The sequence below is a fragment of the Lissotriton vulgaris genome, chromosome 2_1 (genome assembly GCF_964263255.1).
Source record: "Lissotriton vulgaris chromosome 2_1, aLisVul1.2, whole genome shotgun sequence".
In the NCBI taxonomy this organism is placed as follows: Eukaryota; Metazoa; Chordata; class Amphibia; order Caudata; family Salamandridae; genus Lissotriton; species Lissotriton vulgaris.
In genome coordinates, this window is record NC_141687.1 from 388,927,771 (window position 1) to 388,954,185 (window position 26,415).

At 48.0% G+C, this 26,415-nt stretch overlaps 1 protein-coding gene across 1 annotated transcript in view; it reads left to right on the forward strand.

Moving 5' to 3' along the window:
- BZW1 (basic leucine zipper and W2 domains 1) overlaps nt 1-24,024 on the forward strand; it is a 79,076-nt gene extending 55,052 nt beyond the window's left edge. Inside the window, exons 7-12 of the mRNA XM_086955226.1 lie at nt 425-534; nt 909-1,079; nt 2,319-2,465; nt 3,009-3,147; nt 22,738-22,860; nt 23,554-24,024. Of these exons, the coding sequence (XP_086811352.1) occupies nt 425-534; nt 909-1,079; nt 2,319-2,465; nt 3,009-3,147; nt 22,738-22,860; nt 23,554-23,585 (722 nt within the window). The 3' untranslated portion in view covers nt 23,586-24,024. The remainder of the gene's footprint in view (nt 1-424; nt 535-908; nt 1,080-2,318; nt 2,466-3,008; nt 3,148-22,737; nt 22,861-23,553) is intronic.
- The last annotated feature ends 2,391 nt before the right edge of the window (nt 24,025-26,415 follow it).

Here is a 26,415-nt window from a genome sequence, read left to right on the forward strand (position 1 = left end):
CAATAACCTTTTTCTGTTCATCTATGATTGGACTTTACCAAAAGTCATCTAGCAAGTAGCAACGTACAAATATGGGTTCTCACTGACAAATGTCTGCCCTTGGCCAGCTAATTGTGGAAAAATTGAGCAGTCAGTTTGTCATCTGCTAGAGATGTACTCGTGCTTTCCAACCTAGATGGGTTGGCCGCAAATGCACTCAGATCATCTTGGAACCACTGATTGGCTACTTAAAGTGACCATGGTGTGGAAGGTGCATGTTGCCTGCAGACCATATGTTGACCAAGCTGATCACCAGTCTGAAGTAACAGTTGCCTTTCTCAAAACAAGTTTTGCTTTGATGTTCCTTGTTTGAATTGATGCTAATGTGATACACATTTGTCAACAATTGCAGTTTGCCAATAGTTGTCTGTTTTATTCTGCGTAGGTGTTTCTGCAGCCTTTGCAGTCAAACTGTTCAAATCATGGATAAACGAAAAAGACATAAATGCAGTGGCTGGAAGTCTTCGTAAAGTTGGAATGGACAATAGACTTATGGTAAGCTTAAGCTGCTGCTTTGCAATTGCCTCAGGGTGAGTTTCTTGGTTGCATTCAACATCTACCCACAAATTTCTAAACCTTGAGTAATTGGAAAGTGAATTTTTCTAACTGTTTACATTTAGTTTCCGTAAACAAAGTTAACTTTCCTTCTAGGAGGTTGTTCCGTGGGCTACAATTAAGTTTTTAAGTATCAAGACTTTGTGGGCGTGGTGGTGGTTGGGGGGGGGGTGTTCATTTTGCCTGTGCCAGTAGTCTTCAGTGGACCATTTCTGTTTTTCATATCGACACTGTCATAACAATTCCTTCTTTGCACTTTGACCTTTTCTAAACCACTTCTGCCTGACTTGCAGTCTTATTGAAATTTCTTGCAGGAGCTATTTCCTGCTAATAAACAAAGCGTGGAACACTTCACAAAATATTTTACTGATGCTGGACTGAAAGAGCTTTCGGAGTATGTACGGAACCAGCAAACAATTGGAGCTCGCAAAGAGCTTCAGAAGGAACTTGCAGAGATGATGTCTCATGGAGAACCTCTTAAGGACGTAAGTGCATTTTGTTCTGTATGGGTTTTAATATTTAATGTATTATAGGTAGTGCCCTACGAGAACAAATCTGTGTAATTACCAATTGGATTTGGCGCGTTGGCTAATTTAGATAATGTGGGGTTTTTCAAAATGCTTTATAGACTTATAACACACTTTTATGACCATGTTTTACCTGGCTGACGGGCAAGTCTAAGTCTTCGTCCCAAGTTGAACATTTTTTCTTGGGAAACGCCCAAAAGATTATAGACTCTTTGGTGCTTGTTTGTAAAGGATTTCACTTGAGGCATGTGTTTTCCAGACTAAGTGGTTAACGTCATATGTATGTTTTCTCCCTTATTGGTGCAGAGTACTATGATTTTTAAATAAGAATTGGGGGTAGGTGGGGGATTCACCTTGCAGATTTGACAAAGCTGGTTTGGACAATGTGCCAGTATCTTTAACTGCAAGTCCTATGTGTAACTGATCTGTCACGGAGTACAGCTGCATTTCACTAAATAGTGGCCTTGGTCTGAATACAGTTGGAGGTTTACTTCTAAATAAAAGCAGACTTCATATAGTAGTAACGCTATGATCTTATTTACGTCTAGAAGAGGCTGGTCTTGCGCCCCATAAAGGTTCATGTAAGCTTTCTAGTCCATTAAATTTCAACCCCCTATAAATGGCTCACCAAGGCAGCATTCAGGGGGACAACCGAACCTAGAACTGTGAGCTTCATTAGGGAAAAAGTACTCTCTGGGATTTCATTGCAGGCTTTGATTGGATAAGCCATGGAGTAAAAACCATGGCTACCTCGGCCTGTAGTTTGTTCAGCGTTTATTACCAAGGCAGTACTTACTGTGCACGAGTACTTTGAAAGGCTAAGATACTGAAGCCTGGACTTTAACCCCTGCCGGGTTATCCTGCTCGCTCCATTCTATGCTGCAGCCGCAGAAAGTCCTTTGCCACCTTGCTGCTGTGTAGCATTACCTAGCTGCCTGCGATAAGGAGCTAGCCTACATTTTGCCAGCTTAATTTTAGTTAAAGTAACCTCCAACGTAGCATGCCTTAAACCTCAAAGTAGGAGTAACTAGAAATCCGATGGGGCTTGAATAGGCATAAAGTAAACAAAACGGAGAGCTGTAATTTTTGCTGCATGCTTGTATACCATGTGATAACCTATCTTTCCAAATGTTGGGCAGTAAAATTAAAGGCAACTCTTATATGATTCACTTTAAAAAATTTTTTTTTTTAATATAGATTAGCTTGTATGTCAAGGAAGAGATGAAGAAAAACAACATCTCTGAACAGACTGTAATAGGTATCATGTGGTCCAGTGTTATGAGCCTTGTTGAATGGAACAAAAAGGAGGAGCTGGTAACGGAGCAAGCCATCAAGCACTTGAAGGTATAATAATCTTATTATTGTGACTGATTACTGTTGCTACTCTTACAGAATTATTAAAAAAAATCCTACTACTGATCATGGAGTATGAAGTTGAGTGACAGCAGCAAGTTAAGCTGTGATGCAGTAACATTTGAACATAGCGTGGTTTAGGAAAGAATGAACATCCCAAACCAATTTCTTTTAACCCCTTACCCTATAAGCCCTCTTAAATGAACATGTCTGACCTGGATAGATAGTGGACTGAGATGGTTCTGTGTCCTTCGACCTAATCTACAACTCTCCTGCTATGAATAATTGAGGCTGCAGTGCACTTCAGCAATTCTGAGACTGCCCCCTATTTGCAGGCAGTCTGACTGGCTACAATACAGTGAATCGGAGTAGCTGGCATGTGATTAACTTGGGCTTCTAGTGCGGTGAGAATAGAATGTTTCTTTTTGTCCTCCCAAATTTGATTTGTTGCCTAAAAGGTCACGTGTGGCTTGTTGTACTTCTATATTTACACATTATTTTGATGTGGTTATTGACCCTTTGCAACTTTTCCAGCAATACAGCCCTCTCCTTGCTGCCTTTACTACCCAAGGTCAGTCCGAGCTGACTCTGCTGCTGAAGATTCAGGAGTACTGTTATGACAACATTCACTTCATGAAGTCCTTCCAGAAAATCGTGGTGCTTTTTTATAAAGGTATGTGGGGGTTTCCTCCCCTTTTGCTCCAGTTAGATACCAAAAATCACAAAATGTTTAGCAGTCAGTCTGTTTCAAATGTTTAGAAACATTGCCTCCTCCCGAATGCTCCTTTTTAAGGGGAAAAAAGATACAAATGCATTTCTTTGTCTTAGCTAACTGACCTCTCATAAGGCACTCAATTGTATTTTTTTTGTTGTTTTTTTTTTTTTGTTGGTGGGGTTGGTGTTCTTGAGGGGGAGGTGAATGGGCATATTTTGTAACCTAGTGATGCCAAACGTCTTACAATGACAATTCAGTTGCCAACAAAGACTAGTCAAAATATCCTCCTAGGACAGGTTACTTATCTTGGGTACCAAGAATGTACAAATACAGTATTGATCGCCATCCTCGGACAGCATGGGTTCAGCATAGTATCCTACGCCAACACCCAGCTCATCCTCTCGAAGACACCAGACTCAGCTTCCAGGAAGGAATGAAGACCTTGCAGAATGGATGTAATATAGGTGCCGGAAGCTCAACTCAGAAGACTGAGGTCATCTCCTTGGACCTTCCACCTCAGCCTGGGACAACACCTGGTGCCTGCCTCCCTCTAGACCCCACCCACCTCTTAAGACCATGCACAGAACCTCTGCATCATCCTAGACTCCTCCCTCACCATGACACGCTGGATCAACTCGGTGCCCCCCTGTTTCAACTGCCTTTGCATCCTCTGCAAGCCTCAAATGGATACCCCACGAATGGAGACTCACCCCAGCTCTCCATAACCAGCGGACTGTACTACGGCAACACACTATATGCTGGAATCAACCCAACTCTCCTACACAAGCTCCAAACCATCCAGAACGCCACAGCCAGACTCTTCCTCGGGTCCTGTGGCATGAACACATGACCTAACACCTGTGAGACCTCCACTATCCCCTCCCTGCAAGAAAAGTGACCTTCAAACTTGTCACCCACGCCACCAAACCCCTCCAACATCAAAACCAAATAACTCAACAAGAGTATCCTTCCACATACCTAAAAGGAACCTCGCCCTGGCAGAGACCCACCAAACCCTCCCCCCCTCCCCCCCCCCCCCCCCCCCAATTTTACATACAAAGCAAGTCAGAAAAACTACTTGAGTTAAGGGGGAAGAAGGTGTTTGATTTAAAATCAAACACCTTCCCTAGTTTCCACACAGACTAGAGTTGGAATAGCAAATTATACTATTCCAACATCCTGTGCCCCCTAAAGCAAGTTGTTCCGACTTGCGTTGGAACGGTATGCGAAATGACGTGTTTGTTGTAAGGACCATGTTATGGCGTGCATTTTAAACTCTAGCGAAAGTGTATGTTCGAGGCATGTGGGCTGCTGAATTCATATCTGTGCATAGATCGCCGCCTAGTGTTTGGTCCGGATGATTGCACATTAGTCTTCAAAGTATCACGATAGGTGGCTCCTCCCCTGGACTACAGTGCGCATGGGCATCCTCCATCTTCAGATTGTTTTTTTCCGCCATTGGGTTTGGATGTACTTTCTTGACTCCAGTTCGGAATCGGTATAAAACACTTTTCGCAAGGCCAAAAGGCTTTCGGGGTGTCTGTATTGTCTCGTTCAGTGCCTTTACTTCATCCAGTTCTTCGAACAGGACGTCGAAGGCCTTTTGCCTTTTTGACACCAAAGGCCGTTTGCCTTTTTGACACCAAAAGCCCCAACTACGACTACGATGGAACGAAGCCTGTTCAAGAGATGCCCTGTCTGCAACTCCAAATACCCTCATATTGATGTGCACCCAGTGTGCCATAAAAGTTTATCCCCTGACCACGACTAGGCCAGCTGTATGGACTGTTCCAAGTTTCGGTCGAAGAAGACACTTAGACGCGCCGCACAACAGTCGGCGTATAAGTGGCGCCTGATCTGGAGAACATCTTCGAGGCCGATGACTATGAAGGTGTCGACAAGGATCCTGACCAGCAGTCGGACCCTGCGTCGGAGCAAGACTCTAACTTCGGTGTGGACGACGATGAAGACTACGTCCACGATGAAGACGCAGAGGCCATCAGGGCAGTCTATGACAACTCGAGCGATGAGCAAGGCCCACCCGCAGTCGCGGGGCTTAATATTGACACTGTGCTCTCTAAGGCTCAGGTCGAGGCATCGCCGGAAGGCCTTAGCTGAGATCTTACTCCACATTCAATAGCCCCGCGTCAAAGGCCCGGCTAAGAATACTTCTAAGGAGCCATCGGTCGATCCACCAAAATCGAAACCAACAGAGGCGAAAACTAAACTGTTGAAGACAGTCCTCGGATCGACGCCCTCTGACTCCTCGGCTCCAGTAAAGTCTAAGTGTCATCGACCCTTTGGGTTCACAAGGGGGTGTCAGCCCGAAGAGCGGGGCGCCGAAGCCAGTCTACGGTCAAGCACGTCACTGACGCCGTCGATGTCCAAACATGGTGACACTGGCAAAGGACTCCAGGCTATGAAGCCTGTCGAAACGAAGCTTACAGCCTCCAAGCCAATGTTGAGCAAGGCCCTCGAGTCGAAGCCCAAGGCGCACCATGAGCTCGAGTCGACGCAAGGCCGCAAGCAAGCTGGTGATCCAACAAAGCCGATCGGATCGAAGACTACGTCCATCTCAAAGGTCGGTTTGTCTCCGGTGCTTTCTCCACCAATTAAATACGGACTGCCCCGACCGCTCGACAAAAGAGCACCGAAACGTCCAAGAAGGTGTCGGGACTTTCCAGGTCTCAGTCCATTCAGGAGGAGGTGTTCCAGGCACCTTCGTATGACAATCAGTCGAAGCTCTTCATCGACTCTGATTCTGGCAGGCTCACCATTCACACACTGAAAATCGCTCCAGAACATCCTTTGGAGTCATACAAAATCATTCTCAAAAGGAAAAGGGATTCTGCCACCTCACCTGTTCGCTTTGAACCTGTGGAGTCATATTCACAACACTATGCCTATTCTCCCACACGCACCGATGAGGATGTGGGGGAGGGTTACAATGAGGATGAATTTACTTATCCTGCTGACACAGATCAGGAGGAACCTCAACCCTGGACTAACCCTGTTGACCCTGAGCCACACTACGCCTGATACTCAGTCCTATAGTGTTGAAACCTCGCCTGCTGAAGACATGGTGGCGTTTAACGCTTTAATTGAAAGGGCGGCCATTAACCATGCCGTGGAAATGCACGCTGACCCAGTGGAGGAGGACTTTCTGTTCGATACTTTCTCCACCTCAGAAAGATCAGCAAAGACATTGCCTATACTAAAGGCTGTCCTTAAACATGCTACTGACATTTTCAAGGAGACCACAAGGGCAAGGGTTGTAAACCCAAGGATTGAAAGGAAATATCGTCCTGCGCCTGTGGACCCTACGTACATCAAGGGCCAGCTCCCCTTGGACTCCCTATTAGTGGCTAATGCTCGCAAGAGAGCAAACTCTCAAACAAGTGGTGATGCTCCTCCTCGGGACAAAGCTTCCAAAATCTTGGAAGCTTCTGGCAAACGTGTAACAGCTCAAGCGGCTAATATTTAGAGGATCTCAAATACACAGGCCCTATTAGCCAGATATGATGGGGCTCACTACGACACGTTAGAGCAGCTAATGCAACACCTGCCTGATGTTTATAAGGAGGGAGCAGAAATGCTGATACAGGAAGGAAAGTTGATTTCAAATGCATCCATCAAGTGTGCACTCGATGCAGCAGACACAGCAGCTAGGGCCATCAACACTAGTGTAATGCTGAGACGTCATGCCTGGCTCTGCATCTCTGGTTTCAAACCAGAGATCCAAACAACTTTGCTCAATCAGCCAGTTAACCCTGACTTTCTTTTTGGTCCTGATGTAGACACGACCCTTGAAAAGGTTAAAAAAGACACTGACCGCAAAATCCATGGGGGTCTGCAGTCACAGCAGTTCAGGGGCAGTTCCTTTCGTCGCTCCGGTAACAGGGGAGCCTCTTGAGGTCAGAGTTCAAGCATTGCAGCAAGCCCAATACAGCAAGGGGAGCACGCAGACCACCTATAACAAAAATAAAAGGGGTGGATTTCGTGGGAACAGCATTAAAGGCAGAGGACGTGGAAATAACAATGCCAGATCCTCCACCAATAAAGTGACTCCTTGTCACTGCCCCCAGACCATATAACACCGGTCTGGGAAGACTCCAGCAGTTCCTGCCAGTCTGGGAAGGCATTACCACAGACAGGTGGGTGAGACCTTATCCAATACAGCTATTGTCTGGAACTAACCTCCACTCGTCCAAACATACCCCCCAAGGCTCCGTCCTTTGTCCGCAGAGCACATACACTTATTGCAGCCAGAAGTAATCTGCATGCTGCAAAAAGGAGCCATAGAACTCGGGCCTTTAGAACAGCAAGGTACAGGGGTGTACTCGCTGTACTTCTTGATCCCCCAAAAAAGGACGGTTCCCTGCGGCACATTCTAGACCTCAGACCCCTGAACCAGTACATCTTGTCAGAACACTTTCACATGTTAACTTTACAGCAAGTTCTACCATTGCTCAGTCAGGGGGACTTGGCAATCCTAGACCAGAAGGATGCATATTTCCACATTCCCATTCACCCAGGTCACAGGAAGTATCTCTGGTTCACCGTCAACAACCAGCATTACCAGTTCAAGGTGCTGCCTTTCGGGGTCACTACAGCCCCCAGGGTATTCACCAAGTGCTTAGCGACAGTGGCTGCGCACCTTTGGAGACAACACATCCATGTCTATCCTTACCTGGACGACTGGCTTGTCCAAGCAAAGTCAGCCCAGCCATGTGCCAGCCACATGTCCCGCACAATCACCTCCTACAGTCTAGGATTTTCACTAAATTACCCGAAATCACACCTTCAGCCTGCACATGTACAACAGTACCTAGGTTCGTCAATAACTATGACAGCAACAGCGCAGCCAAACTCAGCCAGAGTCAACAGCATGCAATTGCCAATTCAGAAATTCAGACCCCAACACTCGCTCCCAGCGCAGGTGTTCATGCAGCTGATGGGTATGATGGCCTCCTGCATCTTCATAGTCCCACACGCAAGGCTGCACATATGTCCCGGCGTGTCTGGTCGTGCATACAACTCTCTGCATTGGTGGAACATTGCAGAGAGTTGGATGACCGTTCCAAGAGCCTGTCCCACAAATGGTGCTGACGACGGACGCATCTCTCCAGGGCTGGGACATGTCCTCCATTATACAGTGCAGGGACTATGGACGACGCAGCAGCAGAAGATGCACATCAACCTGCTGGAACTGATGGCAATCTTCATGGCGATGAAGGCATTCAAATTGCGTTTGTGCAACAGTCGTGCTTTTCAGGGTGCCTGCCATTAAAGCTTTTATGGAAGGACTCAAGAGTGATCTCTCCCAGGCACCCGTCTAGAATCTAAACCTAGTTTTCACCAGACTAATGGGACTACCCTTTGAACCTCTTCACTCTTGTGAAATAGTTTCTTACATGGAAAGTGACTTATCTGGTAGCCATCACATCGCTAAGAAGAGTTAGTGAGCTTCAAGCCCTAACTATTCATGAGCCTTTCACAGATTCATGCTAATAGGGTAGTGCTACGTACCAACCCTAAATTCATGCCTAAGGTGGTGTCGCAGTTTCACATTAATCAAACCATAGAACTGCCAGTTTTCTTCCCCAATCCAGATTCAGTGGCAGACCGAGCACTGCACACCTTAGATGTTAAAAAAGCTCTCCTGTATTACATAGACAGGACAAAAGATTTCAGAAAGACTAAACAACTGTTTGTTGCCTGCTCTCCACAACACATTTCCAAATCGGGTATAGCCAGATGGATTGTTAAGTGCATACAAATCTGTTATCAAAAAGCTAAACGTAATTTAACAGTTCCCCCAAGAGCGCATTCCACACAAGTTAGGGGCATCCATGGCTTTCCTAGGTAACATTCCCCTAGAGGATATATGTAGAGCAGCCACGTGGACCACCATACATACATGTTCGAGGCATGTGGGCTGCTAAATTCATATCTTAGCATTAGATCGCCGCCTAGTGTTGGGTCCGGATGATCGCACATTGTTGTCCTGGAAGAGTCTTCGAAGTATCCTGAGACAGGTAGCTCCTCCCCTGGACTACAGTGCGCATGGGCATCGGCTCCATCCCCAGATTGTTTTTTTCCGCCATTGGGTTCGGATGCGGTCTCGACGTCTCTCTGTCGGAACCGAGAAAACATAACTTTAGACGGCCAAAAGGCCTTGTATTCTTTACGTCGGTATTGTTTGCGTGCGGTCTCGAGTTCTTCCGTCTCTCGGAGCCGGAATCAGCGGAGTTTTTGCACTCTTCGGACATCGAGGCTTTCTCATCGCAACTCAACAGCGACTTTCCAACATGGAGCGGAGTCCGTTTAAACTCTGTCCGCTCTGTGGGTCCAAATACCCACATATAGACGTACACCCGGTCTGTAACAAATGCCTTTCACCAGACCATAACTAAACCAACTGCATGGCCTGTGCGAGTTTCAGGTCAAAGAAGACACTCAAGATTCGGCGCGCGGTGCGCCTTGAGGCCAAGCAAGCGGCCCCGGATCCAGAAAACATCTTCGACGACCAAGAAGACTAGGACCAAAGCCATCATCTTCAAATCTCCCCGCCCGAGACGGAGGTCGAGGCAGATCCGGAAGACGACGACGGAGTCGTGGGTCAAGGCCTTGAATACGTCGACGAGGTAGGGGACGTCGAAGAGGTTTATGGGGCCGCAGAAGATAGCTCAGGGGACGAGCTATGCCCCGAAGTTTACGGACATAAGGAGCGGGTCACGGGATCGCCTGTCGGCCTTACCCAAGACCCCGTAGCGCAAGCCACGGCCCCGCCTTCAGGCCCGGCCACGGACATACTTGCTGCGCAGAGGGTATCTAAACCGAAACTGAAACCTACGGTATCGACTACACCTAAAATGGCCGAACCGAAACCGAAACTTAAAGACTCGAACGCCCCTAAGATGGCGGCCGTACCAGCGAAAACGACTAAGCCCGCTGCTTCATCGACTCCGTCGACCTCCGGTCCACAGAAGTCGAAGAAATCTGTCGATTCCACAGTGTCGAAATCGGCGCCAGAGGAGGGATCCTCTAAGAAAGGTGGCACGCACAGGTCAAGCGCTGCGACGCCGGCTAAGCCCGCCAAAGCCAGCGACACGGCTCCAGCTCCGACTGGGACTTCAGTTGTCGGACGCGTGGAGGAAGCAGTGCCGTCAAAGTCACACGGATCGAAGGCTGGCACATCTGCGCATCGGTCCAAGGACTCTGGGTCGGCGGACGCGGCATCATCGTCCAAGACTCAAAAGGGCCAACACGGCGTCGGATCCGAAGGCAAGGCCTCCTCGTCGGTGCCAAAGGCCGCGGTCAGTGATGCGTCCCCCATCGCTTCTTCACTACAAAGAATTAGGGAGATGGCCTCTGCTTCGTCGGCGCCGGCGCCATCGCCGCAGAAGGCGATAGACATTCCGGTCAAGCCTGCAAGTAAACTCCTCTTCCTTCTGCCGCCAAAAGAAGCGCCGAAGGCCTTTTCAACAAAATCGACGCCAAAGAAGTCTGATTCTTCGACGGCAGGGGCATCTTCAGGTTGAGTACTCGACTCAGAAGAGGATTCTGAGTGTTTTATCGACGCAGACACGGGCAAATTGACCCTGTACAAGAGGAGGATCACTTCACAGCCGGTGGACTCCTATGTCATCCCCCTGAAGAAGAAAAAGTTTCCCCAGGACGCCTCGGGCCTCATGGAACCTATCCAGCCTCCTCCAAGAAGAAGCCCAACTCCGTCTCCAGACCACTCTGAAAGTGAGGGTTATGATGAAGATGCCCAATATACTTTCCCAGTCAATGAACCAGATTCACAGCCGGATTCATATGATGACATTGGGGACCAAGACACCCAAAATGTGGGACAGGACCCACAGCCTTTCAGTACACGTGCATCCCCAACAGAGGATTCTGCGGGCTTTCCATGCACTCATTGAGAGGGCAGCTGCTAATCATGATGTGGACATGCATGCTGACCCAGTTGAAGAAGACTTTCTATTTGACACTTTTTCAGTTTCAGAAAGAACTGTAAAGACACTGCCTATGCTCAAAGGGGTCCTCAAGCATGCTGCGGACATCTTTAAAGAGCCTACCAGGGCGAGGGTGGTCAACCCACGTATTGAAAAGAAGTACAGACCAGCACCTGCAGATCCTGCATACATTCGGGGACAGTTGCCGCTTGACTCCCTGGTGGTCGCAAATGCCAGAAAAAGGGCCAACTCCCAAACAACGGGTGAAGCTCCTCCCCCGGATAAGGAGTCCAAAGTGCTAGAGGCAGGAGGCAAACGAGTAGCTGCACAGGCTGCCAATTTCTGGCGTATTGCAAATACACAGGCACTATTGGCACGTTATGATAGGTCGCATTACGACACCCTAGAGCAAATTGTGCAACACCTGCCTCCGCAGTTTCAAGAGGGCACCAAGATGATTATACAGGAAGGGCAACTGATCTCCAACGCGGCCATAAAGTGTGCACTTGATGCCGCGGACACAGCCGCTAGGACCATTAACACTAGCGTCATGCTGAGACGACAGGCGTGGCTACGCATATCTGGGTTTAAACCGGACATTCAAACAGCCATACTTAATCAACCAGTCAATCCTGATAGACTGTTTGGTCCAGATGTTGACACCACCCTAGAAAAAATTAAAAAAGACACCGAAACTGCTAAGTCTATGGGGGCCCTACAATCACAACAGTTTCGTGGCAATAATTTTCGTCGCTCAGGTGCCCGTGGAGTCACCAGAGGACAGATGGGTCAGCAGTCACAATTCTCTAGAGGTGGAGCACAATCCTCGTACCCCAAACAGAACAAAAGGGGCTACAGGGGAAATGGCACCAGAGGACGCGGCAGAGGAAACAACAACTCGCGCTCCTCTACCCCAAGCAAACAGTGACTCTCGGTCACTGCCCCCTGACCACTTAACACCTGTCGGGGGGGAGACTACAGCAGTTCCTGCCCGTCTGGATCAACATCACCACAGACAGGTGGGTGCGACAACTTATCCAGTACGGTTATTGTCTAGAGTTAAAATCCACTCCACCCAACATTCCACCAAGGCAAAGACCTATGTCCGCAGAGCACTTGCACTTATTGCAGCAGGAAGTGGTGGTGATGCTGCAAAAAGGAGCAATCGAGCTCGTGCCAGTGGGGGAGGAAGGCACGGGGGTATATTCCCTGTACTTCCTCATTCCAAAGAAGGACGGATCTCTCAGACAGATTCTGGATCTCCGTCCCCTCAATCTGTATATGCTATCAGAACACTTCCATATGCTTACACTGCAACAGATTCTTCCCTTGTTAAACCAAGGAGACTTCTTAGCAACCTTAGACCTCAAGGATGCTTATTTCCACATTCCACTACACCCGTCCCACAGAAAATACCTCAGGTTCACTATCCAAGGCTAGCATTATCAGTTCAAGGTCCTACCCTTCGGAGTCACCACGGCCCCAAGGGTGTTTACCAAGTGCCTGGCGACAGTAGCAGCGCACCTCAGGAGGCAGAACATCCATGTCTACCCCTACCTGGACGACTGGCTCGTTCAAGCCAAGTCGGAACAACAGTGCGCCGCGGACATGTCAACTACCATTCACCTCCTTCACGACCTGGGTTTCTCGTTGAATTACCCAAAGTCTCATCTTTAGCCGGCACATGTCCGGCAGTTTCTGGGTGCGACAATCAACACCCTGACGGCCAAAGCTCAACCGAACCAAGTCAGGATAGACGGCATGCAGTCTCTAATCCAAAAGTTCAGACCAAAACACTCACTTCCAGCGAGAGTGTTCATGCAGTTGATAGGCATGATGGCCTCCTGCATCTTCATAGTCCCTCACGCACGGCTGCATATGCGCCCGCTCCAGGAGTGCTTAGCAAACCAGTGGACACCGGCTCAGGGACAATTAACAGACCTAGTGTTGGTTACCAGTCGGGCATAAGACTCTCTGCATTGGTGGACGCCACACAACCTTTGCAAGGGCCGACTGTTCCAGGAGCCAGTGCCACAGGTTATCCTGACAACGGACGCATCTCTCCAGGGATGGGGAGCTCATCTGCTCACTTACACGGTGCAGGGACTATGGACGACGCAGCAACAGAAGATGCACATCAACTATCTAGAACTGATGGCGATCTTCATGGCGCTTAAGTCCTTCATTGTACATCTGTGCAACAAAGTAGTGTTAGTCCGGACGGACAACATGACCGCGATGTACTACATCCAAAAGCAGGGGGGCACCCACTCACCGCAGCTGTCTCATCTGGCTCAGAGCATGTGGAAGTGGGCCATTCAGAGGAACATCTTCCTCATGGCAGAGCACCTCCCTCGGAAGGACAATCAGATGGCGGATCTGCTCAGCAGATACAGCCATCAAATGCACGAGTGGGAGATACACCCATCAGTACTCCAGCCGTACTTCCAAAAGTGGGGTCGTCCAGAGATAGACCTGTTCGCCACAAGGGAGAACGCAAAATGCCAAAGCTTCGCCGCCAGGTTCCCACACCCGCAATCACAGGGCAATGCGATATGGATGAACTGGTCAGGCAAATTTGCGTACGCTTTTCCGCCGACACCTCTGATACCACTGGTGGCGAGGAAACTAAGGCAACACTCGATGACACTCATCCTAGTTGCTCCAACGTGGGCGCGCCAGGCCTGGTACACCACGTTCCTCGAATTCTCTGTGGTACTGCATCAAAGACTGCGCCTCACGCCCAGGCTTTTGACGCAGAACCATGGAGAAATTCAGCATCCAGATCCGCAACAGCTCAACCTAGCGATCTGGCTCCTGAAGTCTTAGAGTTTAGATACCTCAACCTACCCCCTGAATGCATGAACATCATCAAGGAGGCGAGGAAACCAACAACCAGAGCATGCTATGCCGCAAAATGGAAGCGTTTTGTCATTTACTGTGCAGCCAATGACATAAACCCGCTAGATGCATCTATCCCTAACATCATTTGCTATCTGTTACATCTTTACAAGTGCAACCTGGCGTTTACTTCTATTCGGATACATCTATCCGCCATCGCAGCTTACCTTCAAAACAGGCAGCATCTCTCTGTCTTCAGGGTGCCTGCCATTAAAGCTTTCCTTGAAGGTCTGAAACGAGTCATTCCCCCAAGAACACCGCCAGCTCCGGTGTGGAACCTCAATGTGGTCCTCACCAGACTGATCGGACCACCATTTGAGCCACTGCACTCGTGTGAACTACAATTCCTAACGTGGAAAGTAGCTTTCCTAATTGCTATTACGTCACTGAGGCGTGTTGGTGAGCTACAGGCGCTCACAATCCAAGAGCCATTCATTCAGATTCATCCGAATAGGGTAGTGCTACGTACTAACCCCAAATTCCTTCCGAAGGTGGTGTCACAATTTCATCTCAACCAAACTATCGACTTGCCGGCATTCTTCCAAAACCCACAAACAGTGGCGGAAAGAATGCTCCATACGTTAGACGTACGGAGGGCGTTGATGTACTACATAGACAGGACACAACACTTTAGGAAAAGAAAACAACTTTTTGTTGCCTTCTCACCACAACACAAAGGCAACCCGATTTCCAAAGCAGGAATAGCCAGATGGATTGTTAAGTGCATTCAAATCTGTTATCAAAAGGCCAAGCGCACTTTAACAGTACCCCCAAGGGCACACTCCACACGCAAATTGGGGGCATCCATGGCTTTCCTAGGGAACATTCCTTTAGAGGACATTTGCAGAGCAGCCACGTGGGTTACACCACATACCTTTACAAAACACTACTGTGTTGATGTGCATTCCAAGCAGCAAGCAGCTGTAGGACAGGCTGTTCTCAAGACACTTTTTCAGGTTTCTGCAGCTGGCACGGGCAACCGCCGCTGATGGAGGGACTGCTATGTATTCTATGCTAAGATATGAATTTAGCAGCCCACATGCCTCGAACTGAATATGCTACTTACCAGTATGCATCTGTTCTTGGCATGTAGGGCTGCTAACATTCATATCGCCCACCCTCCTCCCCGGTGCCTGTCGCAGCTGCAGATATACTATTGTATTCAATAATTAGCATGGACATCCTTTACACTTGTCACTCCATCCTCTGCCACAATGGCGAAAAACAATCTGGGGATGGAGCCGATGCCCATGCGCACTGTAGTCCAGGGGAGGAGCCATCTATCTCAGGATACTTCGAAGACTCTTCCAGGACAACAATGTGCGATCATCCGGACCCAACACTAGGCGGCGATCTAATGCTAAGATATGAATGTTAGCAGCCCTACATGCCAAGAACAGATGCATACTGGTAAGTAGCATATTCATTACCAAACACTACTGCGTAGAAGTGCGTTCGAGGCATGTGGGCTGCTGAATTCATATCTGTGCATAGTCCGCCACCTAGTGTTGGGTCCGGATGATTGCACATTGTTGTCCTGGAAGAGTCTTCGAAGTATCACGAGATAGGTGGCTCCTCCCCTGGACTACAGTGCGCATGGGCATCGCCTCCATCCCCAGATTGTTTTTTTCCGCCATCGGGTTCGGATGTGTTTTCGGTTCCCTCTATCGGAACCGATAGTTGTTCGACTTTTACTCGAGACCAAAAGGTCTTTAGGCTGGGCGTCGGTATAGTTGCGTTCGGGTTTCTTACTGACTCTCAGCTCCGATCTCCTACTACCCTTCCACGTGCCTTCAACGCGGACGGGCCTACACTACAACCTTTGCTATGGAGCGGACTCCATTCAAGAAGTGTCCGCTGTGTCACTCTAAATACTCGCACCTCGACGTGCACCCCGTGTGCAATACATGCTTGTCACCGGATCACCGTGAGGACACCTGCATGGCGTGTTCCAAGTTTAGGAGTAAGAAAACTCTGAAGATTCGCCGGGCTAATCGGCTCCAGGCTCAATTGTCGGCCTCGGCGCCCCCGCCTGATGACATCTTTCAGGAGTCTGTCGAGGAAGCAGACGACGTACGAGAATCGGACTCTGGCCCCGCGTCTGAGGAAGAGGCCTATGACGCGGATGAGGAGGCCTACGACGAAGTCTCCGGTGAGGTAGGGGACGACGAACTGATTTGTGCCACGATGGGTGATAGCTCAGAGGAAGAGCATCCCCAACCAGACTCCGGGGTTACTCCCCGTCATACGGCCCAGGTCGAGGGATCGCCTTCGGGCCTTACCCAAGATCTAACTTTGAGTCCTACGTCCCCGGGCCCGGTCACGGACATTTCTACCAAGAAAACGAAAGTGAAGCCGACTGGTCTCGCACCTTCGGATGCGAAACCGAAACCGAAAGTGGCGCTGGTGAAGAAGGTTCTGGAGGCGTCAACTTCCACGAAACCCAAAATGGCCGACTCTAAGAGCCACGCCAAAATGGCCGACCACAAGAGCCGCGCCAAAATGGCCGACCACAAGAGCCGCGCCAAAATGGCCGACCCGAAGCCTTCGGGGTCGGCGCCGAAGATAAAGGCACCCGACGCGGCTACGTCGGCACCGAAAGGGGTCGCGGACCCGAAGACGGCTTCGAAGAAGCGTCACGCCGGCGGGGCGCCAGAACATGGGGCGTCGGCTCCGAAGAAACGGCCTATCGGCGACCGGGCTCTTGGAGACGAAGAGTCGCTTGAGACGGTTCAGCCCTCGGCATCCCTTGCAAAGAAGGTGGGAGAATCCTTAAAGCGGATCCAACAGTCCACTGTGGTTCCCAGCCAGGACACTGTAGTGCCTAGGCCCACGCCGAAGTCTACCAAGGAGCAAACGCCCATTCGTTTTACCCTTCCTCCGAAGTCGGCGCCGAAGGCTTTCGCGCCTAAGCAGAGCGGACACTCTCAAGAAGTGTTGACGCCGAAGGCTGCATTGGTGGTATCGAAGCTTCGGCTCCAACCGCTGGCGGTAGAGGAACGTCGTGAGGTGATCATCGACGCCAACACCGGAAAATTATCGCTCCTCAAGCGAAAGATTACATCGGAGCCGGCCTTGGAACCTTTTAGGATTCCACTCAAGAACAAGAGAGACTCTTCGGCTCTGATGGAACCTCTGTCTCCACAGGCCCCGGAACACTCGCCGGCACACTCCCCCGTGCCTGAGGTGGACGAGGAAGAGGACGAGTACAACTATCCTGCGTACTCGGATCCGGAAGCGGAGCATGTGCCCTGGACAGCAGGAGGCGACACAGACGACCCGCAGTCGGGCCAGGACACTCAACTTTTCGCCGCGAAGACGTCCCCGACGGAGGACTCAGCGGCATTCAATGCATTGATTGAGAGAGCTGCAGCGAACCATGACGTCGAACTGCACTCCGACCCCGTGGATGCCGATTTCTTGGTCGACACCTTCTCGGTGGCCGAAAAGCAAATCAAGACACTACCGATGCTTAGAGGGGTGCTGAAGCATGCACAGGAGGTGTTCAAGGAACCCACCCGGGCACGGGTGGTCAACCCTCGCATCGACAGGAAGTATAAGGCGGCGCCCACGGATCCCACGTACATTAAGGGACATTTGCCATTGGACTCTCTGGTGGTGTCCAACGCTCGAAAAAGGGCAAATTCGCAGACTACTGGTGATGCTCCTCCCCCAGATAAGGAATCCAAAATATTTGAGGCATCAGGCAAACGCATTGCTGCGCAGGCAGCAAACATATGGAGGATCTCTAACACTCAAGCCCTGCTTGCACGTTATGATAGGGCCCATTATGACACATTAGAGGCCATCCTGCAACACTTGCCTGACCAATACAAGGAGGCGGGGGAGATGCTCATTCAGGAGGGTAAACTTATAACAAACGCATCCATCAAATGTGCCCTAGACGTGGCAGACACTGCCTCCAGGGCTATCAATACTAGCGTTTTACTTAGACGCCATGCCTGGCTTCGAATTTCTGGGTTCAAACCCGACATACAGACCACTATCTTGGGTCAAACAGTGAATCCCGACCATCTGTTCGGCCCTGAGGTGGATGCCTCCCTAGAAAAGATGAAGAAAGATACCGAAACTGCCAAGTCTATGGGGGCTTTGCAAAGTCAGCAGTTTCGGGGGAGTTCTTTTCGCCGCTCAAATTCAAGAGGCACCTCAAGGGGCCAGGCATCCCAGTCAACGCAATACTACAAGGGTAACACCCAGCCCTCGTATAACAACAACAAGGGCAGGGGTGGCTACAGAGGCAATAATATCAAAGGCAGGGGACGTGGAAACAATGCCTCCAGGTCCACCACCTCCAACAAGCAGTGACGTCTTGTCACTTCCCCCCGATCACACGACACCTGTCGGGGGGAGACTCCAGCAGTTCCTGCCGGCGTGGAAGTCCATCACCACGGACAGGTGGGTGAGGTCTATTATCCAGTGCGGGTACTGTCTAGAACTTACGTCCATTCCACCGGACATACCGCCAAGAGGCCGTGCTATGTCCGACGAGCATTTCACCTTGTTGCAGCAAGAAGTACTGGTCATGCTGCAAAAAGGGGCAATAGAGCTCGTTCCATTGCAAGAACGGGGAACAGGAGTTTACTCCCTGTACTTTCTAATCCCCAAAAAGGACGGATCACTCAGGCCGATCCTGGACCTCAGGCCCCTGAACTGGTACATCAACTCGGAGCACTTCCATATGCTCACATTGCAGCAGGTGCTTCCCCTGCTTCAGCAGGGGGACTTCCTAGCAACGCTGGATCTGAAGGATGCCTATTTCCATATTCCCCTCCATCCTTCCCACAGAAAGTATCTCAGATTCAAGATCTTAGACCAGCATTACCAGTTCAGAGTCCTGCCGTTCGGGGTCACCACGGCACCGAGAGTATTTACAAAGTGCCTAGCGACTGTGGCGGCGCATCTCCGTCGCCAGCACATCCATGTCTTTCCATACCTAGACTGGCTTATTCAGGCAAAGACGGAGCAGCAGTGCGTGGACCACGTGTCACGCACCATTCATCTCCTGCACGATCTGGGATTCTCTCTGAACTACCCAAAGTCCCATCTCCAGCCCGCCCACGTGCGACAGTATCTGGGCGCGACGATCGACACTCTGGCAGCCACTGCGCAGCCGAATTCAGTGAGAATCGCCAGCATCCAGGCGCTGATCCAACGGTTCAGACCCCAGCACTCGCTTCCAGCGAAGGTGTTCATGCAGTTGATAGGCACGATGGCCTCCTGCATCTCCATTGTCCCGCACGCGAGACTACATATGCGTCCGCTTCAGGAGTGCTTAGCACGTCAGTGGACTCAGGCTCATGGGCAACTGACAGACCTAGTGTTGGTGAGCGGTCGGGCATACAACTCTCTGCATTGGTGGAATCCACAAAACCTTTGCAAGGGCCGACCATTCCAAGAGCCTGTCCCACAGATCATCCTGACAACGGACGCCTCTCTCCAGGGATGGGGAGCGCATCTACTCCACTACACTGTGCAGGGACTATGGACACTTCAGCAAAGGAAGATGCACATCAATGTGTTGGAACTGATGGCAATCTTCATGGCCTTAAAGGCGTTCAAAGTACATCTGTGCAACAAGGTCGTGTTGATCCGGACGGACAACATGACGGCCATGTACTACATCCAGAAGCAGGGAGGCACACACTCTCCACAGCTGTCTCATCTGGCTCAGAGCATGTGGAAGTGGGCCATTCAGAGGAACATCTTTCTCATGGCAGAACATCTCCCAGGCAAGGACAATCAAATGGCGGATCTGCTCAGCAGACACAGCCATCAGATGCACGAGTGGGAGTTACATCCATTAGTACTCCAACCGTACTTCCAAAGGTGGGGTCATCCAGAGATAGACCTGTTCGCCACAAAGGAGAACGCAAAATGCCAAAGCTTCGCCGCCAGATTCCCACACCCCCAATCACAGGGCAATGCGATGTGGATGAACTGGTCAGGCAGATTTGCGTACGCTTTTCCCCCAGCACCTCTGATACCGCTGGTGGCACGCAAGCTCAGGCAACACTCGATGACGCTCATCCTGGTTGCTCCAACGTGGGCTCGCCAACCGTGGTACACCACGTTTCTGGAACTCTCCGTGGTACCGCATCAAAGGCTTCATCTCACTCCCAGCCTTCTGACGCAGAGCCATGGCGACATTCAGCACCCAGATCCGCAACAGCTCAACCTGGCGATCTGGCTCCTGAAGTCCTAGAGTTTGGCTACCTTAATCTTCCTCCCGATTGCATGGACATCATTCGGGAGGCAAGAAAGCCCACTACTAGAGCTTGTTATGCGGCTAAATGGAAGAGGTTTGTCGTCTGCTGCGTGGAGCACAGCATTGACCCGCTAGACGCTTCCATTCAAAACATCATATGCTACCTCTCACCTGTATCGTTGTAATCTAGCTTACTCTTCCATCCGCATTCACCTGTCGGCTATGGCAGCATACCTCCAGAATAGGCAGCACCTGTCACTCTTCAAGGTCCCTGCTATCAAGGCTTTTCTGGAAGGACTCAAAAGAGTCATTCCACCAAGGACTCCACCAGCTCCGGAATGGAACCTCAATGTGGTTCTTACAAGGCTGATGGGTCCTCCCTTTGAGCCACTACACTCTTGTGAGCTGCAGTTTTTAACCTGGAAGGTTGCGTTCCTAGTAGCAATCACATCGCTACGGAGGGTTAGCGAACTGCAGGCGCTCACCATCCAAGAACCTTTCTTCCAGGTACATGCTAACAGGGTGGTGCTCCGCACTAACCCTAAGTTCTTACCAAAAGTGGTCTCACACTTTCACATAAACCAAACCATTGAATTGCCGGTGTTTTTCCAAAACCCAGAGACGCTGGCGGAGCGGATGCTCCACACCCTTGATGTAAAAAGGGCTTTGATGTATTATGTGGACAGGACAAAAGATTTCCGCAAAACCCAACAACTTTTTGTTGCTTTTGCCACACAACACAAGGGAAATGCGATCTCCAAAGCAGGAATAGCTAGATGGATAGTAAAGTGCATTCAGATCTGCTACGCTAAAGCTAAGCGCACTCTCACTATCCCACCGAGGGCCCACTCCACTAGGAAGTTGGGGGCCTCTATGGCTTTCTTAGGTAACATTCCCTTAGAAGACATCTGTAGAGCAGCCACATGGTCTACCACTCATACTTTCACTAAGCACTACTGTGTAGACGTGCATTCAAAACAACAGGCAGCTGTTGGTCAGGCTGTTCTAAAAACACTTTTTCAGACTGCTGCAGCTGGCACGGGCGGCCGCCGCTAATGGAGGGACTGCTATGTATTCTATGCACAGATATGAATTCAGCAGCCCACATGCCTCGAACTGCAAATGCTACTTACCAGTATGCATCTGTTCTTGGCATGTAGGGCTGCTGACATTCATATCGCCCACCCTCCTCCCCGGCGCCTGTAGCAGCTGCAGTATGTATTCATATACACCTATATGCTCATAGCATGGTCATCACTCACTTCTCACTCCATCTCTGCCAATGGCTAAAAACAATCTGGGGATGGAGGCGATGCCCATGCGCACTGTAGTCCAGGGGAGGAGCCACCTATCTCGTGATACTTCGAAGACTCTTCCAGGACAACAATTTGCAATCATCCGGACCCAACACTAGGTGGCGGACTATGCACAGATATGAATGTCAGCAGCCCTACATGCCAAGAACAGATGCATACTGGTAAGTAGCATTTGCAACTCCAAACAGCAAGCTGCTGTAGGACAGGCTGTTCTCAAAACTCTTTTTCAGACTGGTGCAGCTGGCACGGGCAACCACCGCTAAGGAGGTAACTGCTATTTATTCTATGCACAGATATGAATTCAGCAGCCCACATGCCTCGAACGGAATATGCTACTTACCAGTATCCATCTGTTCTTGGCATGTAGGGCTGCTGACATTCATATCGCCCGCCCTCCTCCCTGTCGCAGCTGTAGCACTCAGAATCATTCTCAGGCATGGTCATCACTTGCTGTATTACACTCCATCTCTGCCACAATGGCGAGAACCAATCTGAAGATGGAGAGGATGCCCATGCGCACTGTAGTCCAGGGGAGGAGCCACCTATCTTGTGATACGTCGAAGACTCTTCCAGGACAATGTGCCATCATCCGGACACAACACTAGGCGGCGATCTATGCACAGATATGAATGTCAGCAGCCCTATATGCCAAGAACAGATGCATACTGGTAAGTAGCATATTCCATTTGCCTGCGGATTGCTTTGTTTGCAGTATGAGGGAAGACCATGTTGCCAATATGCTGTTACTAAACCGCAAGTTGACTTTTCCCAGAAGGCTGTGCCATACCTGTCCTCTAATTCAGATTTCACATTGTCAGAATGTAAGCAAATACTTTAATTATCTGATTTGGATTTATTCAATTTTAGGTATCTGAATTGTAATTCTCAGCTGAAAACATTAACTTTTTAGACTGTTCTTGTGGAAAGCGAAGGGCTGTAACTCAGTGGCTGAACATAGTTAAAACTTACCTTTAATGTGTTCTGTACTTTAAAGCAAGCTTAATTCATGTCCAGCTTCTAGGATCACACTGATGTGATGTAGTTGCCAACTCACAAGTTGGCTTGGCTGATATTGAATCTGCACAACCACCTTCCCCAAGCTAATGCCTTTCCATTTGACCTAATTCTTAACTTTCAGCTGAAGTTCTGAGCGAGGAGCCCATCATGAAATGGTATAAAGACGCACATCTTGCTAAGGGGAAAAGTGTCTTTCTGGAACAAATGAGAAAATTTGTAGAATGGCTGAAGAATGCTGAAGAAGGTAAGCTTTTTGTCAATGACCAACCCAGACTAGTCTCAACTTGACGCAAGAAAATTATATTTTGATTGTCATTTATTTTGCATTTTGATCAGAAAAGGGGAAGCTGGCCATATTTCGGGCTGTAGGTTTTCTTTTACATTTAAACTATCCCCACTTTAGATTCTGACATTTTTGTTGAATAAAGGTGCGGTTGGGCATCCGTATGGTGTATTAATTGAGACTGCAGGTAATCCGGCCGTGGTCATTCCCTTGCAAAAGTTTTAAGTATGGTAGGAAAATAGTGCTTTGAGTTGAATAACAAAATGGTTCGGGCATTTAACAGTAAGTGTTTCTGGTTTTAGAAACCCCTTCCCCTAAACGGTTACTACAGAATGTCTTTAGTAGTGCAATTAAATGTGAGCCTTTAAACATTAAAATAGTTTACCCCCTTCAGTAGTGATTCATTCTTAGTCCGAGCTAAATTTCATTAGATTTGTTTGCCACAGATTAATATGGTCGTCTTTGAATTGGTCTGGCAGGCACTCCAGTGCACTGCATGGCTTCTTCTGTCACTCCCATCTTTTGCTTTGCCAATACTGCAAGATAAGACTAACTTAATTGCTAAACCTATTTCAAAAGATGGGCGGACTTATTTGCTAAACCTATTGCACTGATTTTTAATACTGCTAATTTATGTTTGTTTCTATCCAACAGAATCAGAGTCTGAAACCGAAGAGGGTGATTGAGTTGTCAAACCATGTCCCCAGTAAGCAAACACAGGAGCTGTAGATAAAACTGTTGCATCTCGTCTCATTATGTGTCCTGGTTTTTACATCCTACCTCCTGTATCAAGCATGATATAAGGGCTTTCATGGCAAATTTTTATTTTATTTGTTTCTGTGGTGAAGTAATGTCGGTTTAGTTTTAAAACCATGTTTTAAGTAGCTGCAGGATGACCAGATTTGAATCAGATGTTACATTATTCCCCTTCAGTTATATTCTACCTCCTGTATTTTCTACTGTAATAATGTAATTTAAGGCCTTTCAAAATGAGCAATTCATTTTACCCCCCAGGTTTTCTACGTAAATAAAGTTTACAAGTACTTATGATTTGGCAAATTTGTTATGGACAAACTATTTGCAAATTAAATGGCGATAATCCAAAATTAAAAAAGACTTTTTATATTCAGTGTGCAATGTCCAATTTACTTTGTGTTTAGATGCTTATTTTTATGCTTATTTTTATGCTTTCCTGATCTGAATTATTAATGCTCTGATTTACAAAAGTGTTCACTTGCTGTTGGACTCTATATCTTAGGAGAAAAGATCCTTTTGATAATTGTGAGTAACTTTGCCATGCAGCAGTAATCCAAGGACATGCCATTTGGTTACTTTAATCATGAACAGAGTAGCACGTCTACATAAATTCATGGGGAACTTTGGGAGCACAAACTCTTATTTTTCTGGACTGTTCCCTCATGTGGAGTGTTACTCCGCCATCACAGTCTCGCCACGGAGTATCCTCTTATTACATGTATTAAATTGTGATGACTTTGCAGCCCAACCCATTTAGTACTACAAATGCACAATTATTTTGAAAACTGGAATTGTTGCCTACAGCTGTAAAAAAGAAAATGACTGTTTTCTGGAAGACATAATTTATTTACAATCGTTTTTGGCCAGGTTTTTCTTCTTGCACTTGTATTAAACTTTTTGATTTAGGTATTTAAACTTTGATCCTGTACTTAATCGTATCCATGTACACCCTATGCCTTGTATCCTCCATTGGTGACTTAAACAGGTATGGACTTTGTAGTAGAACTGTGACCCGCAATTTAGGGATTTGGATGTGCACCCACGGAGAGAAAGTGACCAGCAAAGAAGGGCATTTTCAGTGATGGAAGACCAACCAAGCTCCATAATACAGGAGATGTAAAATCTGCATTTCTACTTTGGTCATGAAAGCCAGCCGGAGCTTAATGTCACTTAAGACCTAGAACTAAGCCACTTGTTAAGAGAGGGGAACTTAGCCACTGAAATAGTCAGCAGTGGCAACTGATAAATATCTTTAGGCTGGCCCTTAAGGCACCTAACACCTACCAAGGTTAAAATTGGAAATGCAAGGTGCATGTCACATTGCACTAATGTAATCAAACAGATTTTTCTACCTGCGCATCTGCCTGGAAATTTAGGCAAAACCAAATGTGAATAATTTTCAAACCTAGAACATGTGCTCACTGTGTGGGGAACAAATCTGTGCCAGATTTGTATTTTCCCTTTGGGTTCAACTTGGTGATGACTGTGGAAGTATGAAGCTCGGAACAGGCCAGCTCAAACTGGTAAGTGCAAACATTTGTGTTGGTTACAGGTGTATAAAATAGCAATACAACAGAACGGTGCGGCGAAAGTTACCTACTAATGCACTTTAAGAGATCCAATACTAAGTACAATCAATTTGTAATTGTTATTTAGACACTCAACTTGGAATGGTCCACCGCAAAGGCCACTACAATTAGAAATTATAAACAAAACCAAGGAGTATCACATATTAGAAATAAAGTCTTTCAAAAGCCATGTGTAGACAAAGTTCATCCAAAAATCTCTTTAGAGCAGGCTTGCTTCTTTTCGTTTTTTATTTATTTTTCACTTCAAATGTTGTTTTTCAAAAAGTGCTTCAAAATAATTGATGATCAAATACAGCCAGTTCAATTGATATAAATAATTTTCCCTTCGTCCTAGACGACTCGCTTGGTAAAGAGTCGACTCTTTACCAAGTGAGTTGTTGAGGAAGTCATATGCGGGAGAAGCCAATCAATATTGACGGAGGAACGTCGAATTGAGAACTATCGTAACGAAGGGAAAATTATTTATAGCAAGCTGACTGAACAGGCAGAGTTGGCAGGATTTAAAGGATTAGTGTACCATAAGAGATTACGTGCTCTTAGAACTGAAGACTTCTCAACCGCTTTTGTGAAAACTACTTGATTCAAATGGAAGATTTTTCCTGTTTTTTTGATAAATCTAGCCCTGATGATGTCCCTGTGAGGACGGAACGCGTAGGCTGTATTGGGATGTATTTGATCATCAATTGAACTGGCTGTATTTGATCAATTATTTTGAAGTACTTTTTGAAAAATAACGTTCGAAGTGAAAATGAAAGAAATAAAAAAAAGAAAAGAAGCAAGCCTGCTCTAAAGTTTCTTTTGGATGAACTTTGTCTACACATGGCTTTTGAAAGACTTTATTTCTAATATGCGATACTCCTTGGTTTTGTTTATAATGTATAAAATAGCAATGCATTGTAAATGATCGCTGTTAAGTGGTGACATTTTAAAGCGTTTTAGTGTTAAACACCATGTGATAAACCTGTGCCTTGTATCCTAGGAGGAACGTTTTTCTGCTGATCACAGCCTCTATCCATACCAACCCTGTTTGGGTTTTCCTTTGTCGAGCCAAGATTTTCCTTTCTGTTGAGCTGCTTTCCCTGCTCACCCGCCAGGTTTTCTACATAAAGTTTACTTGAACCTGAAATTTCAGCTCCTTAGGGTGTACACGTCTCTGGTGGATGAGGAATGG